Below are 18115 nucleotides of genomic sequence, written 5' to 3' on the forward strand. Positions count from 1 at the left end.
CTATTCAAGACTAATTTTGAGGATACAGAGTTTAACTACTGTTAAATTTCATCAAATTTAAAAGGGCAAAAAGTCTTTTTATACTAGTTTACTTGCTTTTTAACAAGTTTGGAGGGAGGGGAGAGTTATTCTTCGGTACATCAGTTTTTAAGTTATGTTGCAATCTGGCAAATGGCTCAGCAGTAGCAGCTCACATTAGAACGAATATAATTATAGTCCTCTCAGAGTTTCCATTATAAAATATACTTGCTAAGGCTTAAAACTTGGCCAAGAAAATTTGCTCCAGGCTGAAGTTTGAATGTGAATTCTAGCCTGGCAATAACATTTTCCACAACAGTTCTAGAAAAACAAAATAACTATTTTTAGTTACATGATTATATTATAATATGTATTATATATGCAATAAACAGTACATACAGAATATCTGTTTTTAAGGTTATACGGGTAAAATCCTGGCCCCAACGATATCAGTGGCAAAACACCAATTGACTACAATGGTACCAGAATTTCACCCTGAGTTTATGGTGTGAATTAGTATGTTTTAACCTTTAGAAAAACAAAAACTCTAGCTAGCCTTCTTAACACCAGGAAAACAGGTTCAGCACAGGAGCACCAGCACAGCACCTTTTTTACAACCTGATTTCTAATATGCATATTTATAACGGCATTACAGCAGTTTCATACGCGGATTATCACAATACCTTTGTAACCCTTAGAAGGTATTTTAATAGTAATCAATGTAAAGGTGCTTCAAAGAAGTAATGAGACACTGAACATTTTCATGCACCTTAAAGATGAATGACAGAATTTGAAAGAGAGATCCCTGGCATAGTTTAATTTTGAATTAACACTGGGAAAGGCACATCATAATGTGTGCAGTGCCATTGTTGTTGCGTTGGTCTCAGGATATTAGATATTATGTTTACATAATAAAGTGGCATTTATAATTGCTTTATTGCAGTATTTCCCAAACTTTTGAAATCGCAGTTCCGCTTCAGGAAAACGAAACAAAATATGCTCCTCTTCAACCCCCCACGCATTCTAACACCTAGCCAAAATGAGCAGTCACTCAAGAGGAGATTGTGTACATCTACTTAATATGATACTTCCTCTCAGTCCTTCCATGCTGTGATGAATGGAACAGCTAACAATTAATGTTTACTTGAAGTATTATCACTTGTACCTGAGCTTATGTCTAAACTTGAAGCGGTGTGTAGAGTACATACAATGTATGCCGCATAGCATGGGTATAAACAGCAGTGTAGATAGTGAGGCAATACTTAGGTGAATAAAGACACTCCAGAACTGGGCAGTATAGGGCATATACTCTACACAGCTCTCTACAGGCCCAAGCAGTGCCTCCTGTGTCTACACTGCTATTTTTAGCACAGTAGCTTACCAGTGACTCGAAACGGCAGGAGTTGTTCCCCACAGCAGGGAAAATCTGAGGCAGTAGGAAAGGCTCTCATAAAGCAGCAAGGAAGAGCTCTGGCAGTGGGGAGGCAGCGGTGAAAGGCTCTGGCAGCAGGTTTCAGATGAAGCCCCTTTCCCATTAACACACCTTTCTTAGGAAAAGGGGCTAGATTTGCAGGGAAGCCTGAGCCATCCTAAGAGGCTTATTGTTTTTTCTAGCATTAGGCTGTACTGGGCAATAGGACATTATAGGCATTGGGAGTAATGTAGGCTCTAAGGGGCCTTGGTTTTACACAAGCAATTTGATCCCTGGAACTGTGATGCTCTGGATTTGAGCTACAAAAAGAGGGGGAATCCATGTGACAAATACAGTGCCTGTTGCCTTCCCCCATTTTCCACTGTGGTCAACACAGGCTGGCCTGATAAATTATCCTGTTATGGGATTAATAGAGTGGCAGCCACTTGACCGAAATTCCAGATGTCTGTGTCCTTCCTCACGAGTTCCTACTATTCTCAAAGTTCATTGTTTTACTTTAAAAATTAGAGGAAGTAGATTCCTCTCCTAAGATAAAGGCCTGCATTTATATATTCATCGCTGCTCATTGTGATGCAACTGCTGGAAGATATCACTGTAAGAATAACATTCTTCTAAATCAGACTTTACATGAGCTCAACATCTGGATGCATACACAAAGACTGTCCTGGGCTATGCTGGAAGCTTAATGGACATACAAACTAAAACCCAATATATTCCACTCTGCATGAATATCTGTTTTCTATCTTTACCAAAAGTACATAGAATCATAGAATATCAGGGTTGGAAGGGACCTCAGGAGGCCAACCCCCTGCTCAAAGCAGGACCAATCCCCAGACAGATTTTTTTCCCCCAAATCACCCCCTCAAGGATTGAGCTCGCAACCCTAGGTTTAGCAGGCCAATGCTCAACCCTCCCGCCCCCATGTTTACAAGGGGATTAAAAGTTTTTGCATCATTTAAGAAGCTTTTCATAACGTTTCTAGTTCTGTGGCCAGACCTTCAACATAGGACAGTACAAGGTATCAGGAAAGCTGCCCTATAGGGGCAGCTGATGATTCCAAGCACCCACTCACACCCAGTATAGGGTTTACTGGAGTGACGGCAATTCAGGGGCACGACCAAGGAACACAGTACTCTAGCCAGTCCTTGGCTGACAGAGTGGTTTTAGGAGGCTACTTCAGATGCTGCAAATTAGAGCACTCTTAGGCTGCTATAAGTCACTTTGTGGGTCATTTAAGCTCTGACAGCCCCAGGACTGGGGGCATCAAAAGGTGGCTTGGAGCCACCCCTCCCACACCATCTCCTCAACTGCACCGAGCATGAACTCGACACAGCTGAGGACTCTTCCCTTGATTTCTGATTTATCTTCCTATTTTGACTACAGATTAGTCATCTTATTCATCAATCTGCTGTCATTTCATTAAATATAGGGAATTAAATATATTGTGTATCAGTTTCAATGCATTCTTCATATATGATTAAACTCTGCTGGTTTGTGGAAGTGGAATAAGATGCTAATTCTCACTATCTATTATAGGTCTGCCTCAGATTTACATCCTACTATCACAAGCGAAGTATAAAGAAATTTTAAACTGCATCTTACTATATTCCTTGGCAAATGATATTTCTACATTAAACTAGTGTTTGGTCTCAGTCCCTGCCCCCCACTGACATTCTATGTTCTATTTTCCTAAATATGAATATGCTTCCTTTCCCAAGACACTATTTGGGCAATGTGCTATATAATAACTACTCTGCCAGCAACACACCAAGTACTATGATTCATCCTTCTAAGGAAGTGCTCCATCACAACTGAATTCCATATTTGGTCTTGCTTATCTCCACATACACACACACAGAGACAGACATTGTGGGAGTATGCAAACAAAGAAAAGCATCTGGACAGCACAGGTCACTAGGTAGTATTCAGAATTATGATGTAGGAGACTTTGGGGTTAGAAGCCTGCACTTTTTTTTTGTGCACTTCACATTAATGTAAGAGTAGGAATATTGCATAGGCATCTGCTAAGCTTCCAAGTTAAGAGTTAACATCACTATGACAAACTTGACCTGAACATTTTCCATGTTGATTTGTCCCAGTTTTGTTTTGGCAAAATAGTAGATAATACAATAAAACATTCAGTGGAGCATTAGGCTTTGCAGGGGGAATTTATCCAAAATTTTTGGCAATGCAGAATTACAAAAGCAACTGTGAGGGGGGAAATATGTAACATTTAAAAAAATTAAGTTAGAGAAAAAAGAAAAGCCTGCCTTTTATATGTTGAATGATTTGCCAAATACAGTAAACATGTCTTGGATTTATTCACAAGACATTTATACAATAGTGAAATAAATACAGAGCCCTGGAAAAAATGCTTCATCTCCACAGAGGAGGAATAAATTACGTCACTCTCACAGGCTACAACTGATGAGAAAAAGGTATGTAGCTTTCAAAATAACAGAGATGTTTAATAACACACTGAAATGCTTCATTAACTACACTAACTAAACAGGAGTTGTGATTATATTTTATATTTTATATATATATATATATATAATATTTTATATATATATAAAATAGGCACTCTGATATCATGGTGATGTGTAAAGTATAAGAACTTGGATAAAATACTGTATAAAATATGCAGAGAATACACAATGTTGTGGTGTAGTATAAAGGATTTATTAGCAAGAGTTTGAGCACATTACTCATTAGCAGTGAAGCCTGAGGAAGTTATACAGGGCTAAACGTGTCCTGAGGAAAACTTTATACCCTACCAACCCACCATGTTTTTGCATATGCCACACAGGTTAACGGAAAAAAAAATTTAAAAGATTTTTTTACTGGGACTTTTTTTAAAGAGACAACTGAAAAGCGAGCGATTCACTTGCCCTAAGTCCAACTGTACAGGGCAGCCACAGAGTAAGCCACAAAGAACCCTAAAAGAGTTTTATCTAAAATCAACGGGGCTTTGAAACTGGATAACTTGAGACCTTCCATAATTAGAATCAAATGCTGACTCCCACTGGGAAGCTGGGATTCTCCTTTTTTCTGTGTTATAATGCTCCCATTTACAGCTCTATGGAGTCGCAACACATTGAGCTTTAAACATATTACATTCCAGGAGTACTGCTTGTGATTTTAGAGGGGAAATTCCACAAGTCAAGGAAAGAAAAAAATATTTATCTGTCAGGTTAACATGGCTGTTTAAATCTATTTAATGATGAGGAAAATCAGAAATAAGCCCCGCTGAGATGCATTAATGAGCAGAGAGCAAGTGAGGCAGGCATGTTAATTGAGCACATGGCTACGACTACCACATCTATGGTGTTCTCTACATATATACCCATACATAGAAATACACACTCGCATATGCACTTACATTGAGATACAAACATAGATATAGGACCACTTCTGCAGCAGAAAGGTTGGGGGAGGACCTGGATAGCCCGCAATATACATTTTTATGTTAAATGTGTCAGTTAACTTGAAGGTGCAGCCCTCCACTAAATCGTTAGTGCAGAGTGATGTGACAATAAACGGCTCAATTGTGACTTTGCCATGAGCTCAAAGGAATGGGCAACACATTGTTGCTCCAAGAAGAGAGTAAATCATGCTGGGCCTTTACCCAGAGGAAGGAGTGTATGCTCCCCAACACGCTGGCACAGCTCTAACCTATCCTTGCCTTCTTCTGCCCTTCCCACTTAGCTGGCACAAGGGCAGGACACGGTGGTTCTGCAGAGTCTGCTTCCCCTTCAGCACTACTAGCTGTATACGGACACCCCTACACCACTGCATTAGCTATGTCATCATTTGGCCAAAAATAAATAAATACTTGTAGACAGCAATTGGTTAGGTTTCGGGTGGTGTTCAATAAATATGAAATTAAAGAATTAATGTTAGCTTGAGTTTGGTTACGAAAAGATGTGTGTTGTTGTAAAGGAAGGCCCTGACTAGCAAGTAGAAGGAAAGGATAAGGACACAAGGAATAAAATAAGGAAGATGTCTGTTCAAAGAATAACAAATGATATAAAGGAAAAGCTTCTAAAAAGAAGGCCTCTGACCAATAGGGGTGAGTGCAAATGGTTTTAAATAAGACAAAAAGAATCTGTCTTAAAATGAGCCAGCATGGCCCTTCCCACCCCACACACCAGCATTAAAGCCTGTGTGAATCCAGAACAAACTGTCAGACTGCAAGAAGGAGGGGAGGAAAGGAAGCTGTAAATCTTATCTGAATAAGGACTAAAAATAAGGGGGAATTGTCTCAAATTGGTTTTAACTGAAGACAGTAATTTGCAATGACAGTACTTATTTGTTGAAGAGTATATAAAAAAAGTAAACTCAAAGGATTCATTGCCACTACTTGCCTGACCACACTGGAGCCAACAAATATGGTTCTAAGCATCCTTGGGTTTAGCCCATTTATAAATATCTTGACCAAATCTTTATAAATGTTTTGTTACTGTTTGGATGTAGTAAACTGCTTATTATTGAGGCTTTTTAGGCATGTTTGGAGCAATTGTACACACACCATTTGGTCTTTGGATTTAATAAAGGAATTTGTGGTTAAATTAGAGTTTGGTGGTTTCCCACATTAATATAAATAATTTCAAATATTAATAATTCCAACAAGTGGGGAGAATTATTTCACAGGCCTACCCTAAACTACTAATGTTGCCACCACATAAATAAATAAATAAATACACACATACACACACAGAAAATTATAATCATATATAATACAAAAGGAACGAGGAGTACTTGTGGCACCTTAGAGACTAACAAATTTATTTGAGCACAAGCTTTCGTGGGCTAAAACCCACTTCATCGGATACATGCAGTGGAAAATACAGTAGGAAGATATAGATATATATAGATATATATACACACACACACACAGAGAACATGAAAAAATGGGTGTTGCCATACCAACTATAATGAGAGTGCTTAATTAAGGTGGCTATTAGCAGGAGAAAAAAAACTTTTGTGGTGATAATCAGGATGGCCCATTTCCAACAGTTGACAAGAAGGTGTGAATAACAGTAAGGGGGGGGGAAATAGCATGGGGAATAGTTTTTACTTTGTGTAATGACCCATCCACTCCCAGTCTTTATTCAAGCCTAATTTAATGGTGTCCAGCTTGCAAATTAATTCCAATTCTGCAGTTTCTTGTTGCAGTCTGTTTTTGAAGTTTTTTTGTTGGAGTATTGCGACTTTGAGGTCTGAAATCGAGTGACCAGGGAGGCTGAAGTGTTCTCCGACTGGTTTTGGAATGTTATAATTCTTGACATCTGATTTGTGTCCATTTATTCTTTTGCGTATAAATTTGTTAGTCTCTAAGGTGCCACAAGTACTCCTCGTTCTTTTTGCTGATGCAGACTAATACGGCTACCACTCGGAAACCTGTCACTATATAATACAAATACATTCAAATGTTTTATGTACACAAACATGCGTTATAATGGGGAAACAACCATAAAATTGTAGAAAAATTCTCTGATTTGTTTTCCTGTCTCCTCTTTCTCTTCTGTCTCCTTTTACTATTTTTCCCCACTTCTTCTTTAGGGAATAAAGTAGAACCTCAAAGTTACAAACACCTTTGGAATGGAGGTTGTTCATAACTCTGAAATGTTCATAACTCTCAATAAAACATTATGGTTGTTCTTTCAAAAGTTTACAACTGAACACTACTTAGTACAGCTTTGAAACTTTACTACACAGAAGAAAAATGCTGCTTTTAACCATCTCTGTTTAAATGAAACAAGCACAGAAACAGTTTCCTTGTCTTGTCAAATCTTTTTTTTTTTTTTTTTTAAACTTTCCCTTTATTTTTTTAGTAGTTTACGTTTAACACAGTACTGTGGTGTATTTGCTTTTTCTTTTCTTTTTTTCCTGTCTCTGCTGCTGCATACTTCTGCTTCCAAATGAGGTGTGCGGTTGGTCACTTTGTAACTCAGGTGTTCGTAACTCTGAGTTTCTATTGTACGTGTGTGTGTTCATTTATATATTACATATGCAATGATGCCAACTCAGGATTTTATCATAAATTTTGCAATATTTGATGTTTTTCTGAAAGCCCTGGCTCTTCAAGCTGAGAACCTCAGCTTTTATTATAAAAAATAAATAAATAAGTTCCTAGCCTTCACAGTTGTGAAAAGCTTCAAAATGTGACCTGTGTATGACCTAAAGGCTCAGGAACCAGATGGCATATAAAAAGAACCCCCAAAAGTGTATAATTTCCTTTTAAATGTAATTATTTTTAAGCCAATCTCCTAATATTTTGGGAACTTACTAATGATTTTTTAATGCTTGTTTTGGCAATACTATAGAATGTAAATGGCAGATATTAGCAGGGCCAGCTCTGGCTTTTTTGCCGCCCCAGGCAAAAAAGCCTCCCGCCGCCCCCCGGCGGGGAGCGCGGCAGGGGAGGGTGCCGAGCCCAGCCGCGGCCCCGCTCTCCCCGACCGGTCGGAGCGCCGGGGGAGGGCGGCGAGCCCGCCGCAGCTCCGCTCTCCCTGGCCGGCCAGAGCGCCGGGGGAGGGCGGCCCAGCTCTCCCCAACCGGCTGGAGCACCGGGAGGAGGGCGGCGAGCCCAGCCACGGCCCCGCTTTCCCCGACCGGCCGGAGCGCCGGGAGGAGGGCGGCGAGCCCAGCCACGGCCCCGCTCTCCCCGACTGGCTGGCGCGCCGGGGGGTGGGCGGCGAGCCCGCCGCGGCCCCGCTCTCCCCGGCCGGCCGGAGCGCCGGGGGGAGGGCGGTGAGCCCGGTCGCGGCCCCGCTCTCCCCGGGTGAGCGCCGCCCCCCTCCAGGTGCCGCCTCAAGCACATGCTTGGAGGGCTGGTGCCTGGAGCCGGCCCTGGATATTAGAAAACTACAATTATAACTGTAATGGACATTACTATCTTTAAAAGTTATAATGTAAGATAAAATCCTTCAAATGTACTACAGTATTGTAAATTTATTACCCCCTTCAGGCTAATCGGGATAGTGAACAATCAGGAACGGCTTAACTTTTGATGCCACAATGATGTATTTTGTTAAACTCTTTGGTTAACACTCTGAAATGCAGTTTGTGACACAAGAACCAGATTGTACATTTTCACATAAATACCAGTTTTACAAATGTGATTAATAATAAAACTCTTACCTGGTTTTTCTGTGCTAATTCATTAACTGAACTTTGAAGTTTTTGTTGTTCCTGCACATACACAGCAACCTCCTGAGGGCCTTTTGCAAGCTCAGCCCTTAGCTGATTTATGGTGGCCTTAATAAAAAAAAAATTAAAAAACAGTTACGATTAATAATCAATTACATTGATAGCCCAAATATAGACAGGAGGTCGGGGGGGGGGGGGGAGAGGGAATATAAACCAGCTTGCAAAAAAGAATGTGTCTTTAATTTGCATGAATGATATGTGCAAATTTTGGCCCAGATCACTACCCATGGAAATACCGGGGGCAGGGGGGGAATCCCCTTGCTGAGATCCTTTCACATCATCCCATCAGGAAGATGGTTGCTTGCCCGCTCCAGTGGAAAAGGCCAAGGAGCCCACCCCCAAACCTGGCAGATCCCAAAGGATCTGCTGGAGGCCTTGTGTCTCCAATGGCTCTGACTCTCAGTGGAACTGGGATCCCTTGGCTCCATTTCAGCAGTGTTGCCAAGATCTCTACCCAGCCAGGAAGGATGGTCAAGTGGACAGGGCACTAGAAGGGACTTAAGACACCAGGTTCAGATCCCAGTTCTGCCGTCGACTTCCTGTGTGAGTTTGGACAAGTCACTTAATCTACCCTGTATCTCATTTCCCTATCTGTAAAGTGGGGCTAACAACAGTTCCCTACCTCACAGGAGTGATGTAAAGATAACTACATTAATGACTGTGCGGTGTTCAGATACTACAGTGATGAGGGCATAAGTACCTTAGACAGATAGCAATGGTTGCCCTAGGCTCTCATCTTTAAGGGCTAATTTCTGAGAGACAGATGCACAATGTGCATCACCCACTCCCCATCTCCTCCCCTGGCAAAGACCCCAGACTGCAGAGAAATCTCAGCATGGCACACAGGAAATGGTGAGGGGGGAAAGAGAGGGTGGGGGAGGGGACAAGGTGATGTGGAAGGAAGGAAATAAGTGTGTGGAGGATCCCCGCTATGCATGGATTTAGGTGGCATGATCTGGTCCTTAAAGTGGAAGACAAAGGTAACTGCTTTTAATAAAATGTGAGTTAATACTGAGCTTCCTAATTAAGATGTGTCTGAAGCAAACCATCCAATGGCTAACAAGTCCAATTCACTTGCTTTTACTCTTTGTTTCAATCTTTCTGCAACAAAGAAAGATATGGAGAAACATCAGCTTTCTGCATTTTAAAGATAAATGAGAAAAATAAAATGCACGTTGTGTTATCTTTGAAACACATAGTACACCAATGGCATTATTTGTTATAAATGCTTTTCCTTTCCTTAAGTTATTCTAGCCACAGATTTCTGGTCACAAGTACAGATGTTAATTTGATCATTTCCTTTTTTAGAAAAAGAATAGCACATCCCATGAAAGTTTACACTATTTTGTGCAAGTAACAAAAGTTACCAGAAAGAAGCAGTCTTGTTCATAAAATAGGATACATTTTTGGGAAGAGCAAAGAGAATGTATATACACATTAATTGTAAAAATATATTTTGCTATTACTCTGACTTTTCATAATGGCACACTTTATACTGTTGTAGTTGCAGAGTTGTCACTAAAAAACATGGGATCTCTAATTTAAAAATACACTGTTTTGTGAGAGTATCCAGAAAAGTACACGGACATTTTGTAGAAGTGATAGTGCAAATGCAAAAATGTGCACAAATTTGTCAAACACTGTTGCAGCTGTTTAAACCAGAAACAGAACAAGAACCTACATAGAAGAGTTACTGTAAATATATTTCAAGATACAGTTCTGCCAGCCATTGTTCAAAACAAAATCTCATGTTTAGTTATTAAACAGCAACAAAGTGAGGTTGAATAATTATTTAAAATACGTGCTGGCTGATGTGTTTATTTGATTAATAAACCAATAAGCAAACAGGAACTGTTTAACAAGGTCTTGATGTTATCTTGAGACTACAGCATTACAATGTAATGAGAAAAAGCTTTCACAAAAAAATTACCTCAAATGTAAGTGTCTCCATTAGAAAGCAGAAAAAATAAAATAAAATGATGGATGAAATGTGGAAGCAGGCAGTGATAAAAGTTTTAGGTACAATTCTTCAAAAATCTATAGTAAAACATTATCTTTCTATGCCTTTATTTAAAGAGACAATCTTGACTTTATCACAACAAAGGCACTTTATACAGAAATACTCATATATTTACTCATGCTAATACCCCCTACTCATGTTAATATGCACTGGAAACAATATCAACAATCTAGCAGGTGTCTTATGCCATGTAGGCAATTATCCCATATATAAATAACTGAAATGAGTGCCTGCAAAGATTCACACACATGCTAAACTTGACTGCACTGAGACTATCCACAGTGAATGAAGTTAAGCACAGTGTGTAAAGTTAACCATGTCTTTCCATTGATTTCAAAGGCTTTTGGAGTACGTCTTACGTGTTTTAGGTGCCGCAGAGAAAATTTATTATGTGGGATTCACTATAGTGAGAAACTAAACATGGGATAATTAGAGATGCTTTTGGGATCCTCATAATCTAACTAGGGGCTAGTCTACACTTACCGGGTAGTTCGACGGCTGCGGATCGAAGTTCCGAGTTCGATTTATCGCGTCTGGTGTGGACGCGATAAATCGAACCAGGAAGTGATCCCCGTCGACTGCGGTACTCCAGCTAGACGAGAGGAGTACCGCGAAGTCGACGGGGGAGCCTGCCTGCCGCGTGTGGACCGTGTCTGAACCGCGGTAAGTTCGAAGTAAGGTATGTCGAATTCAGCTACGTTATTCACGTAGCTGAATTTGCGTACCTTACTTCGACTTGGGGGGTAAGTGTAGACCAAGCCTAAGACAGCAACTTGCCATGTTTTCAGGTATAACTCCATAACAAGCACAACATACAATATCCAATGAATAAGAAGGCGAGATGGTGAATCGCAAAAGAAGAGCTCAGAATACAGTTGGATCAGTGATTTTTAAATATGAAAAATTAGAATTCTTTCAACAGTTTTTAATTAGTTAATGCCAAAATGATATTTTAGTTCCTTAGCAATGAAGGCCAAAAAACCCAAGCACAAGATGACAAACACAAAGCCACATTTAGAGCAGAAATGCCACAAATATGGAAATGGTAAATTTGTTCATCTCAAAACTACTTAGTTTCTCAGTATTTAAAGGAAAACAGTAAGATTTTTTTCTTATTCTCTCAATTCAGGCTATACAGTTCTCTTTTTTAAAAATTACATTCTCTGGAAACCAGTACTATGAACATGAGAAGATATAGTTTGAGTTCTTAATGCTATTTTAGTTAGATTCTCAATCTGCACTCTCAGCATTCTAAGCAAAAAGACCAAGGACTGTGTTATAGTTACAGGATGAGCTGTGCTTCAGACCCCTTTTGATCCCTCATGAGTGCATCCGTCTGGTGACAGGTTTCACTACCTTCCCCGCTTTTTGGGTGGAACCACACATCCTACCTCTCTCAGAATGGATCTCTGGGCTGCAGCCCCTTGTTTACCAACTGTGTTAACACCACAGGCCCAACTGTGTTTAACTACTGTAAGCCCTTTTCCTCCAGGGCCAGTGACATGGGCTGATTAAAGTGACTCAAACAGCTTCTTCAAAACAAGGAATTGTTTATTCACTCAAGGGTGCACAGCAAGTAGAGAAAGAGATAAAACAATAAAAAGCCTATACTCCTGGGTCTTACCTAAACTTTATTCTTTCTGTGCAAGTTTTATGTAAGTCCCATTCAGCCCAGCCACCCCTATTGCTGGTTTGGGAGAGACAGACAGCCCCTGCTACACTCTGTCTGTGTCTCACTATCAGAGGGTACGTCTACATTGTGTTTTTAAACCCGCGGCAGCAAGTCTCAAAGCTCGGGTCTATAGAAGTGGGCTCACACTAAAAACAGCTGTGTAGACATTCAGGTTCAGGCTCTGAAGCCCATGATAATATGGCTGGTAAAAAGGGGAGGCTGCGGCCCACCTCCTCACCCAGGCCTTAGAGTCCTAGCTCCAGCCCAAGCCGCAATATCTACACTGCTGTTTTTAGTGCTATAGTGCGAGTCCATGTCCAAGGTTTGAGACTCGCTACCATGGATTTTCAAACATAGTGGAAACGTACATAGAGACTTCTCTTCAACCACTGCTGCCTATTCACTCCCCTGCCTTTCTAGGCTAGGGTCTTCCATGGTTTAGTATCCCTTTGATCCTTGGCTTGGACGTGGGAGAAATTAACCTGCTAGCCTGGTTGAAGCCAGGCAGATAGGCATTTCCCAATTAACGGGCCTTTCACTGTTCCCTTAAGGACCCTTTGTATTCTCTCTCGAGGTATCTTATCTCTGTCACTGTTTCATTTCCCATTAGTTCCCTCCTAACAGCCTCCTTTGATTTAATTCCATGAAGTCAGGCAGCATAATATCCAGCAGGTAAACTGAGGCAAATGTGATTGTCAGAAAATAATACAGATAACTCCCTCGTGCTCCACAGACTGAACAGTCAGAGACTGAATTACTCTCTCAGCCCTCAAGAACAGGGCTGAATCACAGGCTTGGGGAAGCTTTCACCACCATTACTATATACATTCCATGGGTGGAGGGCGTCAGTTTCCAGTGTTCTCAATCTAGCACTTTTCACAAACACATTTTATTCGTTTTTAAAAGCTAAGTGGAATTCAGGCTACTGATTTTAAAATCTATTAGATCTAATATCACTTCTCATAGACAGCAACATTTTATTTTAATGTAGTTAACCTGTCTCACATTATAGTCACTGCTATGTTAAAGGTTATGATGCAGAGGAGATAGCAACATTTTATAGAAGAATGAATTACTGCTACTTACTTTAGCACTTAAATGATACCAGTTGTCTTTGGTTCACTTTAAATAATACCTATCCAAATTTTTCATAGATAGCTAATGTCATTGAAAACACTTTACTGGAAATTTAGTCACACAGCCCCACCAAGATTTCCCATATATATGCATGAGAATAACTAGCTACACCAATGCAACCCTTCTCCCCTATATCTGCTACTATGTCCAACGAGTGACAATGAACATTAGATTGTTTCTGCTAAATGATACACAGTGAAATAGTTAGCCATTTTGATATGTAAATCCATCATTTGGATGAACAGCAGCAGTTCATATTTCTGTTAGAGCTAGCTCTGCAAAATTTGGCAGACATCACTTTATGTTCAGCTTACACTTTCAGATTGTCTTTGAAACAGACAGACTAGATAGCCAATATTTTGAAATGAAAGTTTAAATTCTGAAGTACAATTGCGATACTTCAAAAATGGCAGCAATTTACATGGCCACATAACCAATTACAGTAACTCCTCACTTAAAGTCGTCCTGGTTAACGTTGTTTCATTGTTACATTGCTAATCAATTAGAGAACATGCTCATTTAAAGTTGTGCAATGCTCCATTATAATGTTGTTTGACAGCCACCTGCTTTGTCCACTGCTTGCAGAAAGAGCAGCCCATTGGAGCTAGCTGGTGGGGGCTTGGAACCAGGGTGGACCGGAAGCCCCCCTATCAGTTCCCCACTCCCCTAAGTTCCCTGTGCGGCAGCTGCCAAGCAGGCGTGTCCTCCCGCCCCCCATCTCCATAGAGCGGGGGGTTAAGGGGGTGGACACGACCGGGCTCAAGACGGAGGGAGCCTGCCAGCAGCAGCTGCTGTCTCAACTTGCTGATCTACTTAAAAAGGTAGTGTACTCAGAGTGGGGTCAGCATACTTAAAGGGGCGATGCACGTCTCTCTCTCTCTCACACACAGTGTGTGTGTCTGTCTCTCTCTGCCATGCTGTCTCCCCTCCCTCCATTTGTGCTGCCTTGTAGAGTGTGAGGCTACATTAACAACAATGTGCTAACCCTTGAGGGCTCAGCTGAGTGCTAGTTCAACATTTAGCAGTAAGGCATTCCCTGGGAAATATCCCACCCTCTGACTTCACCACCTCAACCAAGCTTCACAATCATCATTGCTGTGTACAGTATTAAATTGTTTGTTTAAAACTTATACTGTGTATATACATATATATAAAATATAGTCTTTTGTCTGACAAAAAAAATTTCCCTGGAACCTAAACCCCCGTCCCCCCCCTCCATTTTACATTCATTCTTATGGGGAAATTGGATTCGCTTAACATTGTTTCGCTTAAAGTAGCATTTTTCAGGAACATAACTACAGCGTTAAGCGAGGAGTTACTGTATACTCAGGGCCCCAACTGCGACATTCTTTTCTTCACATACATGTTTGATCAAGTCTGTGAACGGATTCTCCTTAGTCTAAATATTTTAAACTTGAATAAGAAAATACTGGACTTATTGTTTGGTAGAATACTGTACTCTCTATACAATTCATGTGGCCCCATGAATGCCTTGTAGTCTCTGCAGGGCAAGGAAAGAAGGGAAGATATCAGGAACCCTGAGGAGTTTAGAAACAATACAAGGCCAAGAGAACTGGTTGCTCCACGCATCCCTAAAGCTCTGCAGGGCAGAGGAAGGAAGGAGGAGCTGGAATCTGTGGAGCTCCAAAATTCCACAGGGCAGATGAACCCGTGGTGGGAGGTTTAAAGGGGCCAGTTATTCTGCACCATTGCAAAGGCCTCTAGAACAGCATGAACTAGGGGTAACTAGCAAAACTTATAAGCTTATCTGAGCTGTACAGGATAGGGAAATACACAGTCATGGTGGAGTAGGGACCTTGCAGAGCTCGTAAGTTCCATATTGGCCCTATATTCAAAAGAAGGAAATTAACAAACAGATAATTTTGTTGCTTGTGCTAAAAGTATCTCCTCACCAAAATTCATTGATCCAAGGCAAAAATTACAGCAAGGTTATAGGTGATAAGATTGCTACCTCTCGCTGAAGTGCAAACATATTCACACCAAGGATTGTTCCAGTTTAAGAAAGCCTAAGCATTTAAAAGTCTGGAAATGAATAGTTAAAGGAAGGAAGATAAATATTCAAGTATCCTCACAGTTCAGACATTCTCTGAAATAAACATGCATGTGTAAAAATAAAATCACATTGCACATTCCAAAAACAACCTTAATTCAGACTCCCATTATCTACCCACCTAACATTTAACAGGAAATGCTTATTGGAACAACAACAGTTTTAAGAATATTTGAAATCACTGGTTACAGATGAAAACACCAAACATTCTCCAAGTTTCTTTGACCCACTTTCTCTTCTTCCAAGGTAATTAGGTAATGTACTAGCTTCATTTAATCAAAAGGGTATACTGAGATCTGTGCCCTATTGAGTACAGCATGATTGGGTAAATATTGTTAAGTATTTTCAGATCAGTCAACACTGGTCTAATTCTGCTCCCATTGAGTTCAACAGATGCTGGTTAGCCCAACGCTGAGCACTTCTGAAAAACCCACCTATAATCTGTATCTCATATGAAATGTGGAGTCTCACTTTGAAAAGATAAACAGGAAAAAGGGGCATGGGGTGATACAGGGCTATATATTTCCGGGACATATAATTAAGGTGGAAGTAACAGATTTTGTTTTCAACCTCAGAATGGAATAGTGGATGAAGAAAAATAGTTGTGCCTCTGGTCTGACCATGAAGGATGAGACATGATATACTGGTGTCTATTGGCCAAAACAGGTAGTTGGGATTGGCAAGAGCCTAGTTTCTGGTTTGTATATGGAGGATAATAGGCAAAATGTAGGTTTCTATGGCCAATAATGAGCAGGTGAACTGAAGGATATTGTGGGGGAGGAGGGCAGGGGGAGTATGTGAGTGATTTTAAGGTTTGTAATTTATATGCAAAATATAGATGTGATAAAGGGTAAGTGTCAAAAGGCTTCTGATTAATAGGTTAATGCTGGAAAAATTGTGCAGAATTTACACTGATTTTTAAAAGTCACAATGCATATTCTACAAACACATGTACATTTATTTAAGGGACTATATGAACTGTGAGAACATTTGAATAGTTATCTACCTTGCATTAATGGTTCGTTTTCATATATTTACATGCTTAGGGGGTTATTGAAAACTGTAACCCTGTTTTGTAAACATATGTTTCCATTTTAATGTTAAGTAGCAACCATAACCTTAGGTAACAATTAGTTTCTGTCTCTGTATTACAGCACACAATTTAGGAAAGCTCAAAATAAAATTTTTCTTTTTGAGGCAGAAATTTATTGCTCTGTCTGTTTCCCTGTCTCGCTGGAGAGATCACAACATATACCAGCAGGGGAGGTTGCTTCTCCTCTACATGGCTGTACAAAACTAACTTTTCATGCTAAAAAGATAATTTTTTAAAGAAGATTTAGTGTCTGGATACCGATGCACGGATTGTATCAATTTACTCTAATCTAATGAAACACTCCCTACCAGACTAGTTAGGGAAGAAAGCAAAGTTCTATTCAGTGTGATGGATTAACATTCATCATTATAACATGAAAATCACAACAAAGCTAAAACATGTTCTAAGCCTTTTTGTTTGGCTTCATTACCTCTGAGTTCGCATACTCTGCCTGCAAATGCTTGCACTCATCTTTCAGCTTCTCTGATTCTCTCTCACGCTCCAAAGTCATCTTGTCCATCAATGTCTGAACTTGGACCAGCTCCTTCTTTAAAACGGAAACATCCTCCACACCAGGCCTTTGCAGCTGAAAGGCAGCATAACAATAATTACTACCTATAAGGATTTCTAATACTGACAGATATGTTTTCAGTATCACTTCATATTCACTCTCTGCAAAAGCTTCCAAATTCATTCAAGATTTCCTGCTGAAACTATTTTGGGTTATTTCCAGACCCTTTATTTTCAAATACACTTTCATTTCTCATCTAAACAGAGAATGGTATTATTTATCAGTGTTTTTATTATATATATTGCTGTAGCACCCAAAGACCCCAATCAGGAGTGGGGCATTAGGCACTGTTTTCACTTTCATAAAGACAGAGTCCCTGCCCTGAAAAGCTTACAATACAAAAGCACAACAGAACAGATGAGGAGTGGAAGGAAAAGATAAACCTTACAGGAAAAGCAGCCAGGGTGGTAATCCCAGCTATACATCACAGGGAGAAGGTGGGTGAGGTAATATCTTTTATTGGATCAACTTCTGTTGGTGAGAGAGACAAGCTTTTGAGCTTACACAGAGCACTCTGTCAGGTTTGGGAAATGTACTCACAACGTCACAGCTAAATGCAAGGTGGAACAGATTGTTTAGCCTAGTAGTTAACACATATTTCCAGAGACACTTCAAGGTACTCAGATACCACAGAATATGCTCTGAGGAGAGAGTCCAAGATATATACACTTAAAACCACCTTCACCAAACAAAGACTCTCCACCAGAGAAGTAGATAGCATCATGGAATGGGCCATCCAAACACCCTGAGAGAACCTGCTTCAATACAGAAATAAAACCCCCTCCGACCGCACAACACTACTTTTCACCTACTACACCACACTAGAACCCATACGGGGTATCATCAAACAATTACAACTTATACTCAATGTGGACATTATCCTGAA

General features: G+C 40.3%; 1 protein-coding gene across 1 annotated transcript in view; it reads right to left on the reverse strand.

Moving 5' to 3' along the window:
• Positions 1–18115, reverse strand: part of EEA1 (early endosome antigen 1) — a 157827-nt gene that overhangs the window by 56608 nt on the left and 83104 nt on the right. Inside the window, exons 9-11 of the mRNA XM_065403979.1 lie at positions 17089–17244; positions 10596–10610; positions 8597–8713 (exon numbers count right to left, since the gene is read on the reverse strand). Of these exons, the coding sequence (XP_065260051.1) occupies positions 8597–8713; positions 10596–10610; positions 17089–17244 (288 nt within the window). The remainder of the gene's footprint in view (positions 1–8596; positions 8714–10595; positions 10611–17088; positions 17245–18115) is intronic.

Source organism: Emys orbicularis, chromosome 1, assembly GCF_028017835.1.
Source record: "Emys orbicularis isolate rEmyOrb1 chromosome 1, rEmyOrb1.hap1, whole genome shotgun sequence".
Classification (NCBI taxonomy): domain Eukaryota; kingdom Metazoa; phylum Chordata; order Testudines; family Emydidae; genus Emys; species Emys orbicularis.